General features: G+C 36.6%; 1 protein-coding gene across 2 annotated transcripts in view; it reads right to left on the minus strand.

Moving 5' to 3' along the window:
• MAGI2 (membrane associated guanylate kinase, WW and PDZ domain containing 2) overlaps positions 1-27,721 on the minus strand; it is a 1,300,621-nt gene that overhangs the window by 409,471 nt on the left and 863,429 nt on the right. For both annotated transcript variants that reach the window (XM_088018616.1, XM_088018615.1), the window contains exons 5-6: positions 20,356-20,566; positions 9,004-9,083 (exon numbers count right to left, since the gene is read on the minus strand). In XM_088018616.1, coding sequence (XP_087874742.1) covers positions 9,004-9,083; positions 20,356-20,566 — 291 coding nt within the window. The remainder of the gene's footprint in view (positions 1-9,003; positions 9,084-20,355; positions 20,567-27,721) is intronic.

Consider the following 27,721-nt stretch of genomic DNA (forward strand, 5'->3'; position numbering starts at 1 on the left):
AATCTTTGGCATCTAGAGCTGGGTGAAGAGTTCTTAGACTTGATACTGAAAGCATGTTTCACAAAAGGAAAAATTGATAAATTTGATAAATTGATAGAACTGATAAATTTGACTTCATCAAAATTAAAAACATTTTTTCTGAAAAAGACCCCGTTAAGAGGATGAAAATAAAAATTACAGACTGGGAGACAATGTTTGTAAACAACATATCTGAAAAAGGGACTTAATATATACAGAATATAGACATAACTCTCAAAACTAAATTAAAAAAATAATCTAAAAATTGGGCAAAAGATATTATCAGACTTACTGCCAAGCAGGATACACAGATGACAAATAATCACATGAAAAGATGTTCAATATCATTAGCCATTAGGGAAATACAAATTAAAACTATAATGCAATATCATTACACACCTATCAGAATGACTAAAATATAAAGTCCTAACACCAAATATTGGCAAGGATGTAGAGAAACTGGTTCATTGCTCGTGGGAAATAAAAGAATATAGCCACTCTGGAAAACAGTTTGGCTGTTTATTCTAAAACTAAAAATGTACTTTCCCAAAAACCTAGTAATTACATTCCTGAGCTTTTATTCCAGATAAGAGACCTGTGTTAACGTAAAAACCTGTGTACAAATGTTTGTGGCAGCTTTTTTCATATTAACTAAAAGCTGGAATCAACCTCGATGTCCTTCAGTGGCCAAATGCTTAAACAGTGGTACATAAAAAGTAGCAAACTATTGATACACACACTTGAATGGGTTTCAGTGTAATTAAGTTGAGTGAAAAAAGTCAATCTCAAAAGTTTTATATACTGTATAGTTCCATTTAAAGAATATTTTTGAAATAACAAAGAAGTTGACATGGAGAACAGATTGGTGGTTGTTAAGGGTTAGGAATTGTGCAGTGAGAGGGGATGGATATGGACATAAAGCAGTAGCATGAGAAAGTTGTGTGGGATGGAAGAGTTATGACTCTGGATTGTGGCCATGGTCACATGTAACTACATATGTGATATAATTGCATGAAAATACACACACACACACACACACACACACACACACACACCAGTACTTGTATAACTGGTGAAATAAATTCTGTGGATTGTACCAATGTCAGTTTCCTGATTTTTATATAGTATTATATTTACGTAAGATGTGAACATTGGGGTTTTTTCAGGGGTTTTTGGGCCCTCCCTGTACCCCCTTTTGTAATTTCCTGTGAATTTATAAATATTTCAAAATAAAAAATTTTGAAAAGTCATATTTGAAATATTTGGAAATTATCTTGCTGCTATACAGAACAAGCAGATTTGATGATATCAATATTATCTTCAAAGTTGTATGCATTGAGCATGGAAGACAAGACACAACTCATTCCTAAACATAAAAAAACACTTGAGCAATCAAGAATAAAAGGACAGAATTTTAAAATCCTTACATAGGTACTATTTTATAGCCATGATAAAGACTGCAGGTAGAAGAGACAAATACATAAATAATTAGTGCAAAAATGATATTCAAACTATTTAACAATTTTTATGGTCTGGACACTAACCAGTCAGAGTAGACTGGGACCAATTAGAACAGATGTCAGCCATAAACAGCAGAATATGGTATTGGGGCAAAGCAGTGGAATATCCATTGTATATGATTTATTTGGGTTTGAATTTATTATTTCCTCCACAAAAAATTTATATTCCTAAAGTGATGGTATTTCATAGTACTCCTAAGCTGAAAATACTGGAAAGGGTACTATATCATTGGACGAAGCATACCTCAAAGTGCTATAAAAAATCATGACTAATATGAATAATTACCAGTTAGCAAAATAAGAATAGTTTCTATTAAGATATTTTAAATTTCCTCAATTTTTTATTTTTTATTTTATTTTTTTAAAGATTTTATTTATTTGACAGAGAGAGAGAGAGAACAAGTAGGCAAAGAGGCAGACAGAGGGAGAGGGAGAAGCAGGCTCCCTGCTGAGCAGGGAGCCCGATGCGGGACTTGATCCCAGGACCCTGGGATCATGACCTGAGCCGAAGGCAGCCGCTTAACCGGCTGAGCCACCCAGGCGCCCCTCAATTTTTTAAAATAAAACACCCTAAATATCAGCATAGAAACAAAATAGCATCCAAATTAGTTTGTTCATAGTATTTAAAGATAGGAGTTCAATATATGGATGACTTTTCAATTTTAAAGTTTTAGTACTTCAATAGTATCTTTAGAGTTTTTTTTTTAAGATTTTATTCATTTATTTGAGAGAGAGAGAGCATGTGAGCTCATGAGTGGGGGGGAGGGGGCAGAGGGAGAGGGAGAAGCAGACTCTCTGCTGAGCAGGGGACAAGGGACTTGATTCCAGGACCCCAAGGTCATGACCAGAGCCGAAGGCAGACACGTGACCGACTAAGCCGCCCAGGTGCCCCTAGAGTCTGTTTTACTGAATTCTTCCTAGTGGAAAAATGTCAAGGTGCTTTACAAACAATCCTAGCAGGTTTATTAAATTAGGAAAACAAATATTCAAATGTGTAATTAATTTGGCCATATTTATTCTTGAGAAATTAGGATCCCTAATTATCAATACAAATTTAATGAGACAACAGGCCAAAGCCCCTATTCTAAAAAGAAATAAACTACTCACTCTAGGAACAGAATGTGAACTATGAAAATAAAAGTATGCATTTCCTAATCTGTGTGGCAGTTAAGAAATTCACTTAAGAAATGACCTAAAACTACATACAGATGGCTAACAGACACAAGAAAAGATGCTCAACATCACTCATCATTAGGGAAATACAAATCAAAACTACAATGAGATACCTCCTCATACCTGTCAGAATGGCTAAATTTAACAACACAGGAAACAACAGATGTTGGCGAGGATGCAGAGAAAGGGAAACCCTCTTGATTGTGGCCATGGTCACATGTAACTACATATGTGATATAATTGCATGAAAATACACACACACACACACACACACACACACATACACACACACATCAGTACTTGTATAACTGGTGAAATAAATTCTGTGGATTGTACCAATGTCAATTTCCTGGTTTTTCTATAGTATTATATTTATGTAAGATGTTAACATTGGGGGTCTTTGACCAGAGCTGAAGGCAGACACTTGACCGACTAAGCCACCCCGGTGCCCTTAGAGTCTGTTTTACTGAATTCTTCCTAGTGGAAAATTTTCAAGGTGCTTTACAAACAATCTTAGCAGGTTTATTAGATTAGGAAAACAAATATTCAAAGGTGAAATTAATTTGGTTATATTTATTGGTGGGAATGTAAACTGGGGTGTAGACACTGTGGAAAACAGCATGGAGGTTCCTCAGAAAGTTAAAAGTAGAGCTACACTATGATCCAGCAATTGCACTACTAGGTATTTACCCAAAGAATACAAAAATACTGATTGAAAGGGACATGCCCCGATGTTTATAGCAGCATTATTAACAATAGCCAAATTATAGAAAGAGTCCAAATGTCCAGTGACTGGTGAATGTATATATACATAAAATGGAATATATCAGCCATAAAAAAGAATGAAATCTTGTCATTTGCAACAACATGGATGGAGCTAGAGAGTATAATACTAAGTGAAATAAGTCAGTCAGAGAAAGACAAATACTGTATGATTTTACTAATATGTGGAATTTAAGAAACAAAACAAATGAACAGGGGGGTAAAAAAAAAAAAAGAGAGAGTGACAAACCAGAAAACAGACTCCCAACTATAGAGAACAAACTGAGGGTTGCTGGAGGGGAGGTGGGACTGGGTTAAATGGGTGATGGGGATTAAGGAAGTCACTTGTGATGAGCACTGCGTGTTGTATGTGAGTGATGAATCACCATATTGTACAGCTGACACTAATATTACACTGTACATTAACTAACTGGAACTTAGATAAAAACTTGAAAAGGAATTAAAAAAAAAAGAAATGACCTAAAACTAATTAATGTTTTCTATTATTTTAAAAAGGCAAACCTCCTCCTCTTAAAAAAAAAATACACTTAATACAAAACATAGCTTATGCTGTCTTCATGGGCATTTTGGACACCTTTTTTTTTTAAAGATAAAGTAATAGTTCAAAACTTTAAATGTCAATGGAAATGCAGTTCTAATGTAGGTAAATAGGTTAAGATTATGTCATTTTTTTTTACAGTAACATGAGAAAACTCCCTTATAACTCAAAGACATAGACTATAGAAATGAATCCACCTAGTTCGCACAGCTGTGATTACAACTTTGTGAGAATTTAGAGTCACTGTAACAAAATGGAGGTGGACAACCTCCAATATGTCAATATTAGGTTGGAATTAGGTAGGCGGATAATTTTAGCCTACATGGATTTGTTCATTTCCATCACTCCAGGACACTCTAGAATAATTCAAGTCCCTTAAGGTAGGCCAACTATTCTGAATTCTTCCCTTTGTCTTCTATGAGGCTAATTTGTTGGCTCAGAACACACAGGAAGGAAAAGAAAGGAGCAATTATTGAGAGCCTGTGGCGCCTCAAGCACTGTCCCTCTTATATTTGAAACTAAATCTGCATGAAACAGATATGCTTCCCATTTTACAGGTAAGAAAACCTAGGCTCTCAGAAATTAAGCACCTAGCCAAGAACCCACAGATTTGTGTTTGGATTAGGGCTTTCCACGACTCCAAATTTCACACAATTTCCTCTCCTGAATGTGATAGTTTAATTACATTTCAACTTTAAGAAAAGAATGGTCCTACAAGGCTTGAATCATTTCTTAAAAAGACTTATTTATGTGAGAGAGAGAGTGTGAGTGAGTGGGTAGAGGGAGAAAATCTCAAGCAGACTCCTCCCTCCCTGAGCACAGAGCCCCACGTGGGGCTCCATCTAATGACTCATGAGATCATGACCTGAGATTTACTTTCTTTTTTTTTTTAAAGATTTTATTTATTTATTTATTTATTTGACAGAGAGGGAGAGAGCAAGAGCAGGAACACAAGCAGGGGGAGTGAGAGGGAGAAGCGGGCCTCCCGCAGAACAGGGAGCCCGATGTGGAGCTCGATCCCAGGACTCTGGGATCATGACTGGAGTGGAAGGCAGACACTTAACAACTGAGCCACCCAGGCGCCCCTGAGAATCACTTTTGATGTTAACCCTAGCTCAGTGATTCTTAGGGGATGTGTCACCCCTGGGATGTTTGTGATTAGAAATGTCTAAGGAGAAACACCGTGGTATTGATTCTGAGGGCCAAGGACAAATATGAGGATGTTTTATACACAGTTCACGGATCTTGCATCCAAACTGTTTAATAGTTAAATGCGATTTCTGTGGCATTTTGTAAAAGACTATCTTGGCTTGCTAAATGGCACTCCCCCAAATACTAATACTAGATTCCAGTAGTAGGTGGAGACTTTTTTCTGTGATGTAGACTGGTGCTAAAACTCTAAAATGCAGAGCAATGACAAATGCACAGAATGGAGTAACTTCAGTATTTTCAACTGTATTGTGAGAGAAGGAAGTATGCTTTTATGTTTAGTAGCAGTATTATGCTTCAGGTAAGAAATCAGAATGGTTGCTTTGGTGTCAATAGATGGTTGTTTAATATGTATTTGTATGGAGACTTCTATGTTCCCATGTCCCCCTGGATAACAATAAGAAAACCTTTGCTAATTTTTTCTCTAACCCAATAATAATTTAAATCAGTTGATACCTCCCTTCCATCTCTCTTTCACTCAGCTTCTTTTTATAGTTGACCGAGGAATTAACTTTTCCTACCAATGTTAACAGAACTCCAAACGCCCACATTTACAACATGTATCCATATCTGCATCCACATCCACATGTACCTATGTACATTCATAATAGTATGCACACATACACAACATCATGGAATTCCATTTTAAGAGATTAAGATATTAATTATGATAATAATCAAGAATTCATGGTATGCAACCCAATAAAGTCTAAAATGTTTTTTAAAAGTACTGCATAAAACTTTTGCTTCCAGGTAGGATGGAATGAGAAGCTGATAAGCTATGAGAACACACAGAAAATCTATACAAAATGTAAAAAATGAGCAGCTTAAAGGGATCAGAGCACCCCTGAAACCACAGGTCTAGGATTCCAAAGAGGAGGAAAACCCTGGAGAGGTGAGGGAAGAAGTTGCAGCTGATTTTATTGATTGTGGGCTGTGGGAAAAACCCAGACTTGGCCTAGGTAGAAGGCCACTGCTGGAGCCAGCGAAAGTTGAGGAGTCTTGAGGGACTGGAGTGACAAAATATAGACTTGAGAGATCTTAAACACACAACCCATTATCCCATGATGACATTTGTCAGATTCAGAAGCTGCAAAGTCTAGAGGCAAAAAGCTAAGCTAAAACCCCTGAAATGCACCAGAGATTTGTCAGTCTTGCAATACTAAGAAGAAAAAATATTTTTAAAATATTGGCATTCAAGACCTGCCAAGAGGAAGGCCCCACATGAACACACTGGGCCTGGGTTTGTCCTGTGGACCAAATCCAGCCTGCCTCTATTTTCTGTATGGTCCAGAAATGAAGAACAATTTATATACTTTTAAATGGTTGCAAAAAAAAAAAATCAAAAGAATAGTATTTTGATATTCAATTTCCGAAAGTATATGAAACTCAAATTCTCTGTTCTTAAAGCTTTATCAAAATACATCCATGCCCTTTAGTTATATATTGATTCTGCCTGCTTTTGCATAGTGAGGAGTTACAAAGAGACTGGATGACCCAAAAAACCTAAAATACATGTGACCTGACCTATTATAGAAGATGCTTGCTGACCTACAAATGGGCTGTTAGTTGAAAACCCTCAGCAAACATCCTGTAACAGAAACAAACCAGAGATAAATCGGGTCTTACCAAAACTCAACCCAACCACCTATTGGCTCAACTCCAGATTGGATTAAAGAATTAGCCTCCATTCTATCTCCTTGGCATAAAGAGGATAAATGTTTTCGGGAGAAAGATCTTATCATCTTGAGCCTCTATAGTTTTTTATATACATTTTACACACATTCTAGCATTCAGAAAATTACTCTACTTTGTTTGGCCTGAGCAGAATGTATAAAGAAGCCTGACTTAATTGGAGGGCTCAACAGCAATCCATTGACATCCAATGATTACACATGCAATTTTAACCTACATTTTAAAGAAAAATAAAACAGAAGTAAGAGTATTACCTGAAAGCAATTTTCTTGGCAAGAAAACTCAAAATATATGTCTGGAATAACAGTATTCTAACTAACTAGATGTTATTTTCCATTGTAAACCATTCCAATAATATATGGAATAAAATCTAGGAGTTATTTATTTTGTAGAAAATGAAGACAAATAGTAATTGACTGGTTAGAAATCATTCTGAACTACAAGACTGTATTCTAGGGCTTGTTTTTTTCAATGACATGTGCTTCGCAGACAATGGCATCATATTTTAGGTACCTAACATCCTGAGAAGACAGACAAGTGCAGATGTGGGTAAAACTGATAACACTGGAATATTAAGATTATGCAATGTCTTTTGCCTACATCTCTCCCAGAATTTTAAAATTTGATTTTAATAGCTTTTTCTAATGAAAAGAATAAGACAGCTGAGAAGTTCAATATGTCATAGCACTGCAAATTGTTAACTTCATTTTAATTAGGATATACTAAGGTTTTACATCTGTGGCAAAAGTAAATTGTAACTTCCATACATAGCGGATCAGGCCACTTTAATTTATAACAGATTACAATCTGCAGCACACATCTTATTGGTGTCAATGAAATATATAACCTAATGGTGCTCAAAAGTCCAGGTCACATAATAATTTTATGGGATTCAACCACATGCAGTCATGCTATTATACAGAAGGCATACAGATACAGCTATGAATATAAAATTTAATATAGACAGTGATTAAAAACTGGATATTTACACATTCCAATATGTACATATAAATGGTACCCAATAATTTTTAATTTAACCCAGTGTATAACTAGCTTGTGAACAGTTATCCTATGGAAACGAACAACGTTATCAAAATATTATCTGGGAAAGCCAGAACTATTGCTAAAATCAAAGGACTTTCAGAATTAGAGACTTTCTAAAAAGTTGGCGTTTCAAAAGCTTTTTTAAAAGTTGAAACTCTCCTCATCACTTTCCCCACCTTTAAGAGCTTCTCAATGATAGATGCCTGTGAACAGGACTCTAGAAGCTTGAGGACATAAAGGCTGGACTGTGGTCAAATAATAAATCACAAGGAGAGTATGCTATTTAACATTTTAGCTAAATTTTAACTGCGCTTTTCACATTAAACTCGGTATCTTTAAAAATTACAAGTGTCATCTCTTAACAGACTTCATCCATATAATTACTAATTTCAAAGCAAGGTTTATACTCATCTAACCCTCAAAACTTCTCAAAAACATTCTTCCCATACATGAAAACAGTCGATTTCTAAGCAAGTTAATATCATTACATTGGAAACCAGAAAATACTATGGATAACCCAGGATATTCATGCAATTGGTTATTTAATTCAAATAGTTGATTAAAGGAAAGTAGCCCTATGTATAGACCTTTATACCACGGATTCCTTAATAACTAGCAGAATGCCATGCCTTTAAACACAAAAATCACTATTATCTATAGTTCCACAATAGTGTTTCTCTATACATCACGTTCGATTCCAGTGAAAGGATCAGAGTCCTCAGAGAGACACATTGCAAACAAAAAGTCCTTAGAAGGTGGTGGGAAGTCAGGCCAGGAGTCACAGAGGACCAACAGAGATGACAGAGATGTGATATCCGGGACCGTCTCCTCAGAGAGAGAAAGGAAAACCACATGGCACTGCAGAAAAGCTGTGTTAATTCTCTCTACTAGCTAAGCATTAAATATTACATCTTTCAAACTGTCTCAACCACATGACTGCTTCCTGAGGTGAGACCCTCCTTTCAGAAACACAAACATGCTCACAGCGCAATGCAGAAACATCATAGAAACTTAATGACCTACCATTCTCTTTACACTCTTCTGGAGGTTTAGCCTTTTTCGCAAGTCGTGGATCCAGCCATGATGTTGTCTTTGTGTTATGGCTGAAAAGAAAAGAGATCACTCTGAACAGACACATACTGAAAGGAATCAAGTTTATTCCTTAAAAAAAAAGGAGGGGGGGTTGTTAGTCCAACAAAATTGCAATCGATACACTTAATTTGCTTACTGGTTCTAAGTAACCCTGAAGGTGGTGTAAGAGTAATTGTGCAAGGCAGCTGTAAATTTGGCAACCTCAGCTCCCTGTCCTCAAAGCAGCTATTTTTATTAAAATCAACTAGAATGTTGCCAAGTTAACCTCATTGAAAATGCAGAACTCATCCAGAGCAAAAGGAATTTATTACAAACACAGGATTCTCCAGTTGGAAAAGCACAGTTCGCAGGCTCTGATACTGTTTCTTCACTTTTGCAAAATAATTATTTTCATCTTAAACCTGCCCTTTTCATAAATAGTTGTTTTGTTACTCTTTAACTCCAGAGCTGGCAGCGGCAGTATAAAAGTGATGAAAATTACAGCATGTTCTCGGGATGCCAACATTTTCTCAAAAAGTGATTAATAGCAATGTCATTAACCCATATTTAGCTGTGTTCCAACTAAATACTTTCAATCCGGCTAGGAAGGCAGAGGGTAAAAATGCCTGTATTCGAATGTTCCTAGAATGGAATTTCTGGGACCTAATAACAATTTTGATGACATTTGTGCTTTGAAAAAAAAAATGTTTTCTGGGAAGCCTTTTGTCAGAAATTTTAAAAACAGAGGAGAGATGTTTTTAGAACAGTGTTGCTTTAAAGAGGCCCTAGAATCACCTGCATTGGAGTTGGAGTCACCTGGTGATTAACGGTGCACATTCTGGGATTTCACAGAACGACTAAATCAGAATCTTTGAGGTTGAGCCACAAAATCTCCATCATTGATTGGCAAGCACTCCAGGTGATTTTTATGCACATTATAATTCGAGAACCACTCAAAAGCTCTTTGGAACTAAAGTCTTTGCTGTGTACAGCTGTCTCAAGTGATCTCATCTACCAATGGACAAATTATCAAGGATGTGACATTTGTGAGGGCTTCAGAAAAAGCATGAACAAAGTCACAGGTGTGGAAAAGTGTGAGGCTCATACAGGGAAGAGTCAAAAGGCCAATCAATGGAACATGAAAGGGAACAGTAGAAAATAGTATAGAAATATAAAGTAAAGCCAGATAATAGGGATAGTTGAACTGTAAGAAAGTCCAGTGATAATGATGAAAGTCAAATGATAACAATTTCACATATATCTTCTCTTTCTTCTTTGAAATTTAACTATGAAATATGAATTAACTATGAAATTTAACTTTGAAATTTAACTATGAAATAAACAACTTATTGTATCAGAGACACAAGCGTCAGCTGGATAACCCGATGAAGGAATCTCCACTTAAAGCAAAGGTCAGAAAATTCTCCCAGGCAGCATATTTAATAGCAAACTTATAGAGACCAGGTGCCTATCTAAAGAAGAAAATTTCAAGGCAGGAAGGAGGAAAGATGGAGACAAGCCGGGCAGCGGGGAAGCAAGTCCAAGGTGTTAAAGCACCTAGTGTTTTCTGGACGATGATCCTGTCTATGTGTAGAGCCATTTCTGATTTGAAAACGGAGACATTAAGATCCTCGGGTCATAAAGTCTCTGCTCCCGAAGAAGATTCCCTCTTATTTCTAACTTTCACGTGTGGTTAAGAGAAAATACTCTCCATTGCGTTCTTCACATAGGAACTCCACAATGATTGATGCCTCTAAGTGGGGCTCTCATAATTTGATCAGATAAAGGCAGTGAATTTGGTCAAATTATAAATCATCAGGAGAGTACGCTAGCTTTTATTTTCTCCCAATTTGACCTCTGAAAATCCTGACGGTGCTTTATTATCGAGTTTCAGAAGTCAGTAAAGTATTGCAGACACTTTCATCTCATTCGGGTCCTCATTTGTACTCATGTCAATATCACCTAATCTTTTCCTCTGAACTAAAGATACCCGTGGAAGGAGATTAGGACTACCCCAAATATGTTAGTGGACTGGGTTCAGTGTTTGCTGCTCCCATTTTGAAAAACACAAATTCACTTTTAAAAATGTTTTTTATAGACATGCCTTCAGTACTAAATGTGTGTGTGTACGTGCGCACGCGTGTGCATGCCCGTGAGTGCAATTTGTGTGTAAGGTGTGTTCAACTCTATGTTTTTATTTGTTAGGAAGAAATGTTGGGAAGTGGGCAAGGAAAATACATTTCCCTTCTTTTTAAGCACACTTCCTTCTTCAAAATCCTTCCTTCATTTTGGAGAAAGGTCATTTATTTCTAGGTCTGTGAGACATTTTCACAAAAGCAAACACATATATGGATAAGTAGTAAGGGGCCATTACTAAGCCATTACAGGGAATCAAATTACTATTTCTATATCACACCATCACTGGTCTCAAATACTGGCAAATTTTGTAGAGAACTGTGAGTTTCCTAGCTTTCCTATGTTTATACAAAGCATTTCATTACAGGATGATTTTTTTTTTTTTTTTTAGGTTGAACTAGCATTAATGGTATGTCACTTTAATACACTTTGGCAGATGGAGTCTCTTATAGTTAACAGCATTTTTAGCTGATCCTCTGAAATGATTCTGAAAAAAATGTGGGTAGTAGTTAGTCTTAAACACCACATGAAGATACAGTGCAGTATTTTTCAATAGTGGCTCTCCCCAGCCCTATAATTTGGATGCTTCTTCAGGATACCTTACGGAGGGGATATTTTTAATGCATTTGGGGGACAACAGACCAAGTGGCTTTTCCACTTTCCTCAAATCTCTTATTTTTAACCTCAACAATTACCTTTGAAGATGGGATTAAACATTGGACAGGAGACTGTGTACGAAATGGGATCATTGAGGGATTTTTCACAATCTACATAGCACTTTTCCTCAAGTTTGAGGATGTGATTCCCTTTCACTTCGACTGCTAAAGTAGATTTAAACAAGACATCAGTTTTCTGTATCTAACCAAATTGTGTGGTGCACCAATGACAGGAAAATAAGAGGCTAATGCTATATGCTCTTATATTCTGATACTAGCTTCTTAAACAGAGACACATACACACATATATGCTGCATTTGCCAAGAAATTTCCGCCCCCCCCCCCCCCAGCTGGGGAATGGAACAATTATTTTCTAGGAATGTTGAATCATAATAGTCTACTACTGTCTTTTTATGGATAAAGTTAATGTGATGATCATGAAAAGTGAGAGATCAAGTGGAGTAAAGTCAGTAGCTATTCAAGTTCAATCAATGTCAGACTTAAAAATCTGGATAAAAACCTTAAAAAATGGTTTATCCAAACTCTTCCCTGATGTTAAACTATATAATGAATCTATCTGGAGGAGCAGAACAAGGCAGAAGTGAAATTTCATTTAACTCTGCAATACTAGTTTAAATTCATAACAGAATGGCTTTGAAGATGTGATAGGCTGACTTATAATGAATTAGAAATTTGTGGTTTTTTTTTTTTGTTTTGTTTTTGTTTTTTTGTAAGTTTAACCTTTGCCAAACTGACAAAAGCTGCGGGTTAAATCATAACATCTTATCTTCCTGGGGAAACATTCTTTTCACACAGAAAATGCTTCACTTCGACAGGAAAAGCTGCCGGCCTTATTGTACACCATTGCAAAGTTATTCTCATTATCTCTTAACATTTCCTGATTGTCTACTTTGTCAGGGACTGAACTAGAACTTTCATACGCATCACCTCATTTAATGCTAATGAGCTTCTGTGGCTACAGACTTTTAATTCCACCTTACAGATAGAGAAACAGTTTCAGAGAAGGTGAGTAACTTGCCCAAGATTACACAGCCAGTGTGTGAAGGGAAAGAACTGACATTCAGCCCAGATATATCTGATTCCCAAGTCCAAGTTTCTTATGCTCTGAAACCGGGGGCATACTAAACCTAACACTTTGCTTTTTATACTGAGCTGCTTTATTTCACTCCCTCGGAGAATCATCAAAGATCTTTTCCTCAGAGCCTTTGCCAATAGTTTGGAAATAGAGACATTTATCTCCTGTTTGAAGATAGTAATTCACAACCTTAAATTCCTTTGTGTTGAATGCCTTGTACTTAGTAGGCATTATATCAAATTGCAGGTGCATAGAGATGAAAGAGAGAACATTGTGATTGAGATGGCATGGATAGTATCACTGGAAACACTTTTGTCCTTATAAACTTGAATTTTCCATTCAGATCACTTTTGAATCAAATATTCTCCATTCAGATCTGAATATTTTTCCAGGGGGCAGCGTAGTAGGAGGGCTGTAAGCTCATCTGTCCCTAGAACACAAGTAGGTAACTATCAAAGTGTTCTCAATACCCCAGAAATCAACCTGAATATTTTTCCTAAATAAAGTCTTAAAATTCCTGATTTACAGAATCTACATATGAATATTAGGTCTTAGAAGCTATACTGAAGAATTATGTTAATAAAACTGCTATCAAACGGGGGAGAGGCATTTTCCTTTTTCTTTTAATTAATTTATTTTAGAGAGAGATTGCAAACTGGGGAGAGGGGCAGAGGGAGAAGAAGAGACAGAATTCTTCAAGCTGACTCCCAGCTGAGTGGGGAGCCTGACGCAGGGCTCGATTCCAGGACCCCGAGATCATGACCTGAGCTGAATCCAAGAGCCAACTGACTGAGTCACCCAGGTGCCCCACAGGTGGAGGATTTTCATAGAGATCATGCCACACTGTATCTGCCATTCCATTTTTCCATCACTCTCTGTTTTCCCAGTCAGGATATAAACCCCTTAAGGTGATCCAATTCAAGCCTAATTTTAAGACATGTCCTCCTTTCATCCATATCTTCTTTCTGTTTCCTTTTCCTTTCTCCTCCCCTACTTTTGTATTGCCACCTAGATCAAAATAATGCTTTCAGTATTGCACAAACACTAGGTGATGTTTCATCAACTGAAATTTTATTAGTGGAATAAGAAACTTTTATTATCAAACATATTCCCTTGCTGCATTTTCTCTAAAAATAGTAACAGACCTAAAACAATAACAAACACATTGAATTTCAAAAGTCCTCCTACAAAGCCAATTCTTAATCTTAGTCTTTAACTGACAGTAAAATGTATTTTCATCTGGGAAATACTACATCAGAAGAATAATCAGAGATTAAAGTCAATGATGTTTGACGGCAAGAAGCATAATCTTTTGAACAAGGTAAGCAAGGTCCAGGTAAATATTTTAGAGTCTATTGGGCAATTCAATATGTGTTTGGGTGTTAAAGTTTCAATAGTAGTTGTAATATAGGTTCAGAGACAATAATCAAAGATTATTGACTACATTTTACATAATTAAAAAAATAAATGTTAGTTCTCTCTCTCTCTTTTTTTTAAAAGTAATCTCTGCACCAAACGTGGGGCTCGAACTCATGATCAAGAATCTCATGCTCTACCGACCGAGCCAGTCAGGTGCCCCTAAACGCTAGTTCTTAAAAGTATATAAGTTGACATTTTATATTATATATATTTTATATTACATACATTTTATATTATAGTCAATAAAATCCTCAAGATGGTTACATCATTTTCCGGAAGACTTTCTCTCCCTTTTATATCATCTTTCCAAAAAGAAGATTAAAGGCAATGACTGGATAGATCTAATTGATGATGAACAGTGGGAACTTTTTCATTCAAGACTCCATTCTTTCACAGTTTTACTATTTTTTTCAATTTATACATTGGTAATCTACATAAAAAGTTATTGTCAATGACCTCTATAGTGGTCGTTTCCTAAACAGTATTCCCCCCAATTTTATTAACCTTGTGAATTATGTGAGTTTGCCATCATATTATCTTTCATATGTTTAGAAACCATTTTTAAGAGAGGTTTTATTATAAATAGTGTTTGGGATATCATGAGTGTGAGTCGCATACTGTTTTGTCTAAAACATATTACTTTCTGTCTGGGGATGGCACTGGAGTCTTGTGTAGGCAGAAGAAAAAAAGATTATGAAAAAAATTCAATATATTTTGTAATACAAATTACAGAGAGTAAACACAGACCACATTTTTGTGACTGGTGGGGATATGCTGAGCTTAGAAATAAGAAATCTGGAAGTGCTTCATATCAAACAACTGATTTTACTTTTCTTTCCGATAAATTTCCCAAGTTTTCTGTCTACCCTTTAATAAATAAAAGTTCAAAATTTTTTTGAAATGGTAATTAGTGATTTACTTAAAACTTAAGGGAATACAGAAATGGCAACACAAGAGGAAACAAATTATAAGTGTGTCTTCCTGAGAATTTAAAAGCAAAATCAGCCCGGACAATGATTTAGGAAACCATGTACAGTCATGACATTTTTCACAGATGTGATTTTCAGTTTCAAAAGACTGCTTTTTAAAAATCTATTATTTAAGATGACATAACATTCACTACCATTCAGGAAGATGGTAGTAAACAAATAGGTTCTTACTGTCGTTTTGTTTTTTGCCAAAGCAATGGCAGTCTCTTTTATGTCAATAACTAAACTGACTCCCAAAAGAAGAAAGAAGTAAATGGGATTCCCAAAGCATGTCAATGCAGATTAGCCCTAGGGCAGCTCTGCTTTATGGAACGTTTAGCCTTTGGAATAGTGACTTTCTGGCCAAGAAACTTATAAACAAATACTATTTGTAATATGAAAGTTTACTTTTATTTCAGCCAATGTTTGTTGATGCCGTGGAGGTAGTATGGGAGAATGGCAATGGCTTTGCAAGATCATGGTACTATGAGACCTTAAGAATGTTAATTTGTCCAAGAGTGCTTTAGAATCTCATCTATTAAATCGGGTATATCAAATGCTCACAAGGTGGTTACGATATAATATGTGTAATGTAGGCACCATAGCAAAATGATCGAGAGCAAGGACTCTGGAGAAAGGCTGTGTCCCATTAAAGTATGAATCTTGTCAGTTTTGCTGAAAACTGTATTTCCAGGGTTAAAAATGGTGCCTAGCACATGATATGTGCCCTGTAAAGATGTGTTGAGTAAATGGAGTCAAAGCACCCTGGCTTTGTGAATTCTTGGTTATATGATCACGGGCAGGTTAATTACCTCTACAAGCCTCAGCTTCCTAAAGTGAGAAGTAAATGAGAACAGTGTAAATGCTTAATATATTAGGTATTATCGTTCAGGTAACATGAACACAGCCTGAACAAAGTAGGCGCTCAATGTGTCATAACTTTATTACCAATTTGATTTTACAGTTAATAAGCTGTTTATTTTAAAAGACATTATTAATGAGGATAATGTTATGAATTAAGGAAACTACTGGTTTTAAACAATATTGTGCACTTGAAAGTCTTACTAAAACTGCTAAACAGAAGACATTATTAATGCTTTAAAGGATGTTTAGAAGGGAGCATTCACACACAATTTAAAATTCCATTGTTTAAAAATGCTTTCTCAGATATTTACTTTTTCTCATTAAATATCACTGTGAATGATAAAAGGAATCTGCTTTTACACATTCATCAAAGGAAGCAGTTCTGAAAAGTGTGGGAAATATAGTTGACCCTTGTGTTCAGTACCAAAAACAATAAAAAAAAACCAACCCTCATCTTCTAAAGGCAGAACTTGTTAAGTACTGAGACATATAAAGTATTCTGCAATACTGAATAAACCAATAAATATTTTAAAATATTGCACAGAAGATAAAAAAAAATGAAATCACTTGTTATCTTAATTCAAAACCCACAGTATATATTTTTTCAAAGATATATTTGAACTAACATTTCAGCAAGGTAGAATTACCCTCTTCTATTCAAAATGTATATATATATAAACATAAATAAATAGACACTTATATTCATATATTTAAATTTTATACACAGAACCACAGGGTCCTTCTTCTTTGTTGCACTTGTTTTCTGTTTTTTTTTTTATTTCTTAAAGATTTTTTTATTTATTCATTTGAGGCAACAGAGATACAGAGAGAGAGGGAGCATGAGCAGGGGGAGAGGTAGAGGGAGAGGGAGAATCAAGCTCCCCACTGAGCCAGGAGCCCAATGTGGGGCTCTATCCCAGGACCCTGGGATCATGACCTGAGACGAAGGCAGACGCTTAACCATCTGAGCCACCCAGGTGCCCCTCACTTGTTTTCTGTTTTATCACAACCTTTTTTTCATAGGAGACAGAATTCAGTGAAGTGTAATGAGGGGTGTTGCCTACCAGGGGAGACTTCCATTACTGTGAGGGACTCACAATATTTGTGCCAGAGGGAAGTTCTCACTGATGCCAGCTCTCCTTACCTCAGACATCTATCTTCCCTTCCATCTGTTTTATCTTTCTCTTAATTTTCTCTATTTGCCTTTTTGTCTTCTTTCTTTACCTTGACTTTGCTTCAGGACTGGTTAGAAATTCTCGGGCCCATCATGGCTTAGTCCCCGAAAAAGTCCTTACTGCCCCACCATGATCCTTCTCTTGTCAAGCTCCTGCTCTATCAGACTGTTTCCAAGGGCCTTCTATATTCACAGAAGAATTCATTGTGCTATCAACAGCAAAGTACTCACAGGTCAATGACAGTGGGTTGAAGTGCTGATTGTATCCGACTGTAATTAGGAAGGAAGGGGCATTCCAGAGGAAAGAGTGAAAGCAGTCAGGAGAGAATCAGTGAAAAAATGGAGGGAAAAGTAAAGGAGAGTGAAATTCAGGCAGAGAGAAAGGAAACCACGGTACACGTGGTCATAGTGTGGAAATGAGGCACAGATCCCTCTCTAGTCTGATATTGAGCTCATCGCTTTAAGTCTTGATATTCAAATGTGACTTTTTCAAGAAAGGAAAGACGCAGCTCAGACTGATCCTGGGTGAAGGGGGGGGTGGAGGGTGCCTCCATTCTGTGGAGGAACCTCCTTAAGTAGGGCGTTTGCACCTGTCTTCTACAGGAACCTCCTTCCCATCATACTCCCACTTCAGCCTTAACTCAAGGCTTCATTTTCCTAAACTCTGGGTGAGTGGCTCTAGCATCAGCTCTCTTGCCAAAATGATACTGTCTCCTTTTTTGTGTCTTAATTTTCCACTTCAGCCTATCTCTGCTCCCCTGCTCATTCATTCTTCCCTGAAGGAATAGGAAGAAGATAAACAAACAAAACCCTCTGCCTGTCTTTCAAAATCACTAATGATCTAGCAAAATGGAAAGAGAGCAATCATTTCCCAAGATTCACCAACAAATACCTCTTCTCTAGTAGAGAAGAGGGTCTTCTCACTATCCCTGATAAGCCCAGGGACTGGGTTCCTATACCTGGAATGCTGTGTCTACACATTGCCAAGTCTGTGTGACCCCACCTTCCCTATGATGCCTCCTTTTATTACTTAAGTCTGTGCTGAGTATATTCTTTTCTGAATAGTACCACAAAACTCAGAAATTAGTTGTTTACTGACTCTTTATAATTATATGTCTCTCTTCCCCAACTTGAACAATAAATCTCAACAATAAATTTGAGAACAAGTACAAAATCTTACGAATCTTTGAATTCTCACACTGGGTGACTCACTAGAGTATTAACAGAATCATTTTGGTAGATTCTTCCAAGTCCAGACAGAGCGTCATCATTTACTATATACCATGAACACAACTTCTGTCTTTCAAAGTCCCTTTTCTTCACAATCCCAAAATCTGACACTACTTGAAAGAGAAAAGATTATTTTATAATCACAAAGATTTTTATAATTGCATTATTGGAAACCTTGTAAGGAAATAGTTCTTTAATCAACTTGTTATGCTGGTTTTCTTTTATTATTTCCACATACCCTTACTCCTCCTGCATTATATAATAAAAAATATGTATATTATCAGTCTCCTTCCGAATATCAATTTTCCTGAATATCAACATGTGAACTCACATCTAGGGTTTTATACTGTGAGTGGCCCTGTGCTGTGCTTATCAATAATAAAGTTATATTTTTAGATTTAAATACTTCTGAGCATTTGAAAAATTCCATATGGCTTCTTCTTTTCTAATTAGTTGATAAAAGATGTCTTTGGGTCATTGATTATAGGAATAAAAAATAATGCAAGAGATTCTTATTCTTTTTTTAAATTTACAAGATCTGTCAAAAGGTGAGTGGTAGAGATTCATTTTCTGCAAAACACTGCATTACTCATCCCCCCATGTTGGAGTCAAGCAGAGCACCAAGTAATTACCTCATTATATATTCCCTTGGCCAAATATATCAAAGTTCCCACCTTCACATGAGAATTAAATATTGGCATGTGGTAACATTTCAATTTCACAACTGAGTTCTGCCTATGGAGATCTAAGTCACAAATCACTCCGGGTTGGGGAAGGAAATCTAGTTTTAATATTTTTTTCTTGAATAATCAGAGTTTACATATTTTTATCTACTGTCAGCACTGAAAACTTCAGGTTTTATTAATTTTTCTGTTTGAGTCTTGTTGGAGGGAATAAGGGTTGCGGGAATAAGTGTTCATTTACAATATTTTTAGTTTTTATTCTTCCTAGTGAATATTTTGATTGTCTTATGTACATCAACAATTTAGTTTTGTGCTGAGATCTCCAATTTAGGGCTTTGTTTAAAAAAAAAAGTGGTTCTACTTCTAGAAGATAAAAGAAAGGAAAGACAGTATTATTAATAAAATATATGAAAATTTCTTTTTTTGGAAAAAAAGTCCAAAAGGCAAGAAAAAATTAGAATGAGTATCATCAGGGAGTTCAAGATTAGTATTTCAGTTTCCTTGGCAAGTCATAAAAATGGTAAGCAAAAAAATAGAATGAAATTAATAAAAATGAGTGCGATGTATATTTACACAATACAAACCTAAATAATTTTATTGACATCTGACCTCTGCATGAAATACTTAAAATGTTGTCTTTTGTGACAAGTAAGTATTTTGCTCTAAATAGCTGCATCACTGAACACGATGGTAGATGCTTCCAACAATCTTAGTTAAAAGATGGTATTATCTCATTTGGACAATACAGAGGTCTTGAACAAGTAGAGTAAGCATTTTTCATGATAGGTAGATTATTTTCTAACTCAATAATAACATCACATAGAGATTTGCCTCTTTAGTCATGATTGTAACAAATTTTACAGTGTAATTGTTTAATTCATTCTTTGATTTATAGCTATAATCTATAGCATAATTTAATTGCATTAAGGCACTGTCCATTTTTCTCTCACAAAGACGGAAGCTAATACCAGAAATGATAAAACTCAGTATTTTATTTTGACCATATCTCTATGTGCTACATCACTTACATACTGTTATGATATTTGTAGCAATATGCAAAGAAATGTGTGAAACTCACTCAATGAAGTAGACTTCACCCTTCTCTGTATAGGCCATTTCCCAGTTATCAGGCAATGGGTCTGACTCCTCATTCTCTTCAGGCTTAGTTGGTTTTGCATCATCCATCTGCTCCTTCAGCTCCTCGGGCTGACTGTACACTGGTGCAGGATAAGGCTGGGAGGGTGTCTCCCCTGAGGCACCTGCACTCTTGTCTTCATGTTCGCTGGATTCTACAACAGAACAAGAGCATGTGGTTAGTCACTCTAGCCACAGGAACTTCTCAATGACTGTGGAGTATGATGCACCAGGGAATAAGCTCCATGAAGGCTCATAGGAAAAGCATGATTGCAAACAGCTCTGAAAATCATCTGTAGGCCTAGTTGAGTTCCCCTTTCACTCATCATTCTTGTCTATCCTTCATCTAATTATTGATGTTTACTGAACTGGAGGACCATTTCACAACACAGGTGTGGCAGGCAGAATAATGACTCCCTAAAGATGTCCATGTCCTACTTCCTGGAACAGGTGAACGTTACCTTACATGGTGAAAGAGAATTTTCAGATCTGATTAAATTAAAGACCTTGAGATTGGGAGATTTCTTCAATTATTCAGGGGCCCTCACTGTAATGACAAGGGCCTTTAAAAGTGTGACAGGAAGGCAGAAGAGGAGGGTCAGAGAGAGATGTGACACTAAAGAATGGCCAAAGAGATGCAATGTTGCTGGCTTTGAAGATAGAAGAAGGGGACCAACCAACCACAAGCCAAGAAATGTGGGTGGCCTCTAGAAGCTGGCAAGGCAAGGGTATGGTTTCTCTTCTAGAGCCTCTAGAAAGGAACACAGTCTTGTTGACACTTTGATTTTAGCCCAGCTAGTTCCATGTCAGACTTCTAACCTACAAAAATGTAAGACAGTAAATTTGCATTGTTTAAACCATTACATTTGTGGTAATATAGCAACAATAGAAAACTAACACAATAGAGTAAAACCTAAAAAAGATACATATCTTAAGAGTAATGGTAAAGAGTAATGGTAACAGGCTTGGAGGAGAGACCCAAGAGTCCCAACATGTAAATAGCATGAGCTCCAGAATAAGGAAAGGAACACATAGAAAAGAAATAATAACTCAACAACAACAACAACAACAACAAAATAGGAGAAAATTTACCTAAGATGAAGAAACACTTGAGTTTGCAGACTGAAATGGTTCACTGAATCTGACACGAGTTTAATGAAGCATATAGACTCCTAAACACATCTAAGTGAAATTTCCAAACTCCGATACTAAAAAGCAACTCTAGAGGCTCCCACACTGGAGAAATATGATTACTTACAAAGAAAAGAGGAACAGAAGAACGTGAGATCTTTCATCTGTGATACTATGAGCGCAAAGACAATAAAGTAACATCTGTAGTAACTTGCAGGGAAAAAAAGTACAGCAACTCAAGAACTTAACTCTACTAAAGTATTATTCCTCTATCTGGGCAAAAGAAAGTCACTTTAAACAATAGAAGTTCTGAATATATACTACCCATGCATCCCACTTGAGGACAACATTTGAGGAATTACTCTAACCATTTCACAGCAATTGAATCAGAGCAGATAAAAAAAATAGGAAGAGAAAAGGAGAAAATAAAAATTAAGAAGAAGTATCCTGCATGATACTTCTGCATGATCCTAAATGTCAATGGAGGATGATCACATTTCTGGAAATGCATAATACATGTTAAAGACAAATTCTTGAAAGACAAGAAAACATTACATGGAAAATCTAATACCAGCATCGGTTTTAAACTGTATCTTGGTTAAGCTCAGGTTCTAGAGGGTGGAGAAAAGGCAGGGAAATAAAGACATTTTAAAGGTCTAATAGGGGTACAACAGGGAGTGGGTAAATGAGATAATTTTAAAGGCTATCTTTTCACGGGATTAGATTATTGAGCAAGTATTTTGGTCAAGGTGTAGATGCAATGTAATTGTATAATAGGGATATTTTTGAAATATCCTCTAATGTATATTCTCTCTGAACTATTTGGAATTTCTTTTTCTTCCCATTTCGCTTTTCTGCCACTAAACAAAAATCATGAGTCTTATTTGTTGTCAAAGAGTAGAGTGGGTGCCATCTAGAAAAAGAAACATGTTTGGGGTAAATAAAAAGAAATATATAATGCAGAGTAAGTTCCTGCAAGGTAAGATGGTATGATTGGGAGAGAAATTCAAAGGGGGAAATGTTCAGGTTTAAGACACTGCAGGGATTCAGCACGACTATCTTTAGGTTTTGGTCTGGAGTGTGATGTGGTTGTGGTAAGAAAGGGGAAACCAAAGAAAAGGTGAAGGGAGTCCAAAGGAAAGGAGAATTATGAATTACTTTAGTTTACAACTTCGGGAGAAATGTTTCCTGCAGAGTAGCCTCAAATCTCCACTGGAGGGTCAGAACAGATAGACTGTGAGTAAGGGGCGCTTGGGTGGCTCAGTCAGTTAAGCATTCAACTCTTGGTTTCAGCTCAGGTCATGATCTCAGAGTCATGAGATCGAGCTGTGGGTTGGGCTCCACGCTCAGTAAAGAGTCTGCTTGAGATTATCTCCCTCTCCTTCTGTCCCACTTCCCCACTCACACTATCTAAAATAAAAAAATAAATAAATCTTTAAAAAAAATTGGCAAATACCACTTCCAAGACTCCCTTGTGCTATGGATGTCATCTAAAAGTCCAACTATGCCCCAGTGGAAGACTCGAAAGGACCTAAGAGTAGAGAACCAGTAGTGGGTTCTATGACTTCCTCATAGCAGAAGGTGTAGTAGAGACAGTTTAACCCAGAAACAGGAACGAGAGTCCCACTGACAGATGCCAGTGCGAGGATAGGACAGCCAACTTAAAAATACGAAATTGTACAATCATTTGGAAACAAAATCAATAGCTATTAACATGAAAAATATAAATATACAAATGCACATATTCTTTGACTCAGTAATCCCACTTTGAGACTGTATCCTCTAGAAAATAAGGTGGTGTGGTATAAGAATACATATATAATAATATGCAAGGCAGTATTTGTAGTAAGAAAGCCCTGAAAATGGTCTGAATGCCTATCAATGAGAATATGATTAAGAAAATTGTGCTTATCATTACCATGGAAAGCTATAGTTTAAAAATAATGAATTAAGTGTGTATCTACTGAGTTGGAAAAGATGCTCATCATTACTATTCAGAGAGTAATCCAGGTTTCAGAGAATAAATATTGTTAATTCTATTTTTTAAAAATAAGCAAACACCAAGTTCCCTTAGATATATATATATATAATTTTGTATATATGAGCGTGAAAACAGGATGAAAGATGTACAATAGATTGTCAACTTTGATTACTTAAGGATAGTAAATTCAGATGGGGTGGAAGAAGTTTTCTTTATATTATCTTTGCATTCATTGGCTATTATTTTTATAACTTTAAAAATTAATACAGTAATTTACAATGAGTTAAAGTAGAATGCCAAATTTGTCTCAATCAATTGCTTAGATCAATGTTTTCCCTATGTGCATCAATCTCTGAGGGCCATATTAAGGTACCTTTAGGAATTAGGAAGCACGAGAATACGTTACAAGCTTTCATAGTTGTGCCCTTTAAGGGCAAAGAACACTTTTTTAAAAAGAATATGGCCCCTTATTGATGGAGTCTTCCAGTTGATTCCTCATACAGAATTGACCTTTGTAAATGTGTGGGAAAGAAGCAGCAAAAAAAAAAAAAAAAGGTACCATAGCTCCCTTTAGATTCTTATTGCTGTACCTTATTACATGTAATTACCAATGCACAAAATACGCTGTTCTCAGGTATTTCCAAATGTCATGTTGCATTTGAAAAGTTAAAAGGCAAGGTCATGTTCTGAAATATTCACTCATTCAATACTCATTTAATCAATATTTATTAAGCACTCAATTGTTGTCAGGGACTGAGAACAGAAAAATGAACAAGACGGGCATGATCCCTGCTCTCGTAGACCTCAAAATATGTCAGGATGTGTAATCTTTAAACGAGTTTAAGTGTGATGAATGCTTTCCCAGTGAAAGCTGGGATATAATGCATACGCATTCACTGAATTTTATATAAAGAGTCAAGGAAACCCCTTTTTTCCCAATGTGCTACAACCTGAAACATGAAAAAGAAGTCGAGACTTTTTTCAGAGGAAGGTAATGAAGAAAAAAATAGATAAACAAGGACCGAATTAGGCAAGGCCTTAGAAGGCATGCTCAGAATCTGAGACTGTATCCTAAAAGCAATGAGAGGGCACTGATGTATCTTAATCAAGGAGATGACACAATTAGATTTTCATTCTCTACAAAGATCCCCTGCTCTGGGGGTTTGAGAATGGCAAGAGTAGATATTTAGAGGTCTGTGGGAAGTTATTTGTGTGTTCTAGACAAGAGATGATGGTGGCACAGGCATGGAAAGAAGTGGACTGAAAAAATATTTAGACATCATGGTAAACCTGGTGGATGGCAAAGCTATTCACTGAGATAGGAACTATGAGAGAAGGGTCAGGACTGTGCAGGGGGTCAGGGAGAGGAGGGTATAGTTTTGGGCACACTGAGACAGAGTTCCATGCCAAACTCACAATGGAGATGTCGTGTCAGAGAGTTCTTGGCTGGAGAGAATCAATTCGAGAGACAAGAGTATATAGCTAGACTGCATTATAATTGAAGCCAGAGGAGTGAATGAAATTGCCTAGAGAGACAGTGCAGCAAGTAGAAACTAGGATCCCTACAGCAGCTGTCTGAGGAATTCCCACATTTAATGGTCAGTGAGAGAATGATCAGGAAAGAGCAGCCAGGGAAGTAAAAGGAAAATCAGTCCATCCCCATGCCATTAAAGCCAAGCAAAGAGCAATGAGGAGGAAACGTTTACCACCTGTGGCCAAAGCTTCTAAATAGTCCAGCAAGATAAGGGCATAAAATCTACTGAAATTAAGGACATGGAGACCACTGGTGACATTAGCTACCAGTTATGGTAACAGTTATTGTGGAATGGTGGGTGGGGAAGCCAGGTTGGAATGGATTAAAGAATGAATGAAAAGAAAATATATAATATACTGACAGAGAATTCATTCAAAAAGCTTAGCCATGAACAGATATACTTTTTTCTTTGACTAAAGTCTAGAGTCTTTGGAGATGTCTTAGTTATATAATGACGTGCCGAGATTACGGTGCCAAGTTCTCTCAGTTTGTTTAACATTTGTTTATTCATTCATTCATTCCTTTATTCTTATTTAATGGATCAATCATTACATTAGCAAACAGGAATTTAATAGCTACGCTATGCACGATACTTGACAAGAGCTTAATGGGGGAGAGAAAAACAATTCTATCAGGCTATTGTGAATTGGCTTGATAGGAAGTAATAAGTAGCACCTGCTTTTTCTATCTGAACAAAATAAGAGGGGAAAAAAATGAGTAAGGCGAATAGACAACCAAAACATTCTCACATTCACTATTCGTAAAGGCTAATCTAGGGATGCAGTTTATGGTGAAGAGCCAAGAACTTCTGGTAAGACCCAGAATCATGCCAAAGTACCCACAGGCAGCATGGAACCAGGGCAGGCTTCCCACTCAGGGGCAGAACCTATTCTCAGAAGAGGAATGTAGAACATCAAAAGGAAGGAAAAGAGGAGGTGAGCTAAGCAGGCCTAGCTATCCATTAAGATGCATCAGTCAAGTAAGTCACTCCACCTCTTTTGGGCAGAGTAAGCTAAGGTGCCAGTGGAGTACAAATTAAGTATTTTCTTTGACATGCAAGACAACATGGTGGGTAGAGAGGAACTGTCTCCCCCCAACTCTGGGTAACTCTATAGAGTACTATCATAATGATTTATTAAGTGATACTCAATGGCACAAAAGAGTTATATACAAATTTCTGGGATGGGAATATAGCACTTGGAAATAAGGATATCTAAGGGAGCTGTCTGAGGAATTCCAACATTGAGCACCCAGCTGGAGAAGGAACTGGCATTGTGTTTCCTCTATTACTAAGACAGTGGTATTAATTAATTTAGTAAATATTTGTTGAGATCCTACTAAGTGCCAGGCACTAGGCTGGGCAGTGGGCCAACGAGAATGTGGTCCAAATGGTACATACTAGTTTGCTAGGGATGTCGTAACAAATACCACAAACTGGATGGCTTACACAGTAGAAATGTATTATCTCACAGTTCTGGAGACTAGACATCCTAGATTAAGGGTTTGACAGGGCCATGATCCCTCTGGAGGCACTAGAGTAGGATCTATTCCAGACCTCTCTGCCAGCTTCCAGTAGTTACTTGGTTTATGGTAGCATAACTCCAACCTTCATATGGCATTCTTACTGTGTACATGTCTGTGTCCCAATTTCACCTTTTTATAAGGACACCAGTCATACTGGATCAGGGGCCTACCCTATTCCAGTATGACTTCATCTTAACTAATTACATCCACAATGACCCTATTTCCAAATACATTTGCATTCTGAGATGCTGGTGGTTTGGACTCCAATATATAAATTGTGGGAGGGGGAGCACAATTCATCTAATTACATAGTATATTAGGCGTGTTCAGCTTACAATTCACTGAGCATTCCTGCTACATCGTAATAGTTTCCCTGCTTAATAAGGAAAATAGAAGATAACTTTGCTACATTTTGGATAATATGATTATGCCTTTCTTTTGTATGAGGCTTATTATTTTTTTTAATCAGATATGTTGGGTATAAGTAACTGAGAATGTACCCATTAAGAACAGAAGATTTTTTAATAGATTATTTTTTAGAGTAATTTTAAGTTTACAGCAAAATTAAGAGAAAGGTGCAGAGATTCCCCATAGGCTCCTTGCCGACCCCCATGCATAGTCTTTGAATTATCATCCAAAGACCATAGATTAAATTATGATTCACCCTGGGTGATATATTTTATGGGTTCAGACAAATGTATAATGACACGTATCCACCATTATAATATCATACAAAGTCTCACTGCTCTAAAAATCCACCATGCTCTGCCTATTCATCCTGCCCTCCCCTCTAACTCCTGGCAACCACAGTGATGTTTTTACTGTCTCCATAGTTTTGCCTTATCCGGAATGTCATATGGTATAGACATTTTCAGATTGTCTTCCTTCACTTCAATATGCATTTAAGTCTATCCAGTGTATTTTAATGGCTTATAGCTCCTTTCTTCTTAGCAATGAAAAATACTCCATTATCTGGATATACCACCCAAGCTGATTTTTAGTAATAAAAGGATGGGAAAGAACAGATCTTACATGCCAACCAAGGGTGCACGTGTTAGCACTCCTCTCCTCTCACGGAGTTCAGCTTAGACGAACATGGGTACAAATGTGCCCTCACACAAATCTCATTTGTGTAAGATC

This window comes from Eumetopias jubatus, unplaced genomic scaffold (assembly GCF_037043125.1).
Source record: "Eumetopias jubatus isolate StellerSeaLion01/CBP00866 unplaced genomic scaffold, mEumJub1_p1.0 scaffold_14, whole genome shotgun sequence".
Taxonomy (NCBI): domain Eukaryota; kingdom Metazoa; phylum Chordata; class Mammalia; order Carnivora; family Otariidae; genus Eumetopias; species Eumetopias jubatus.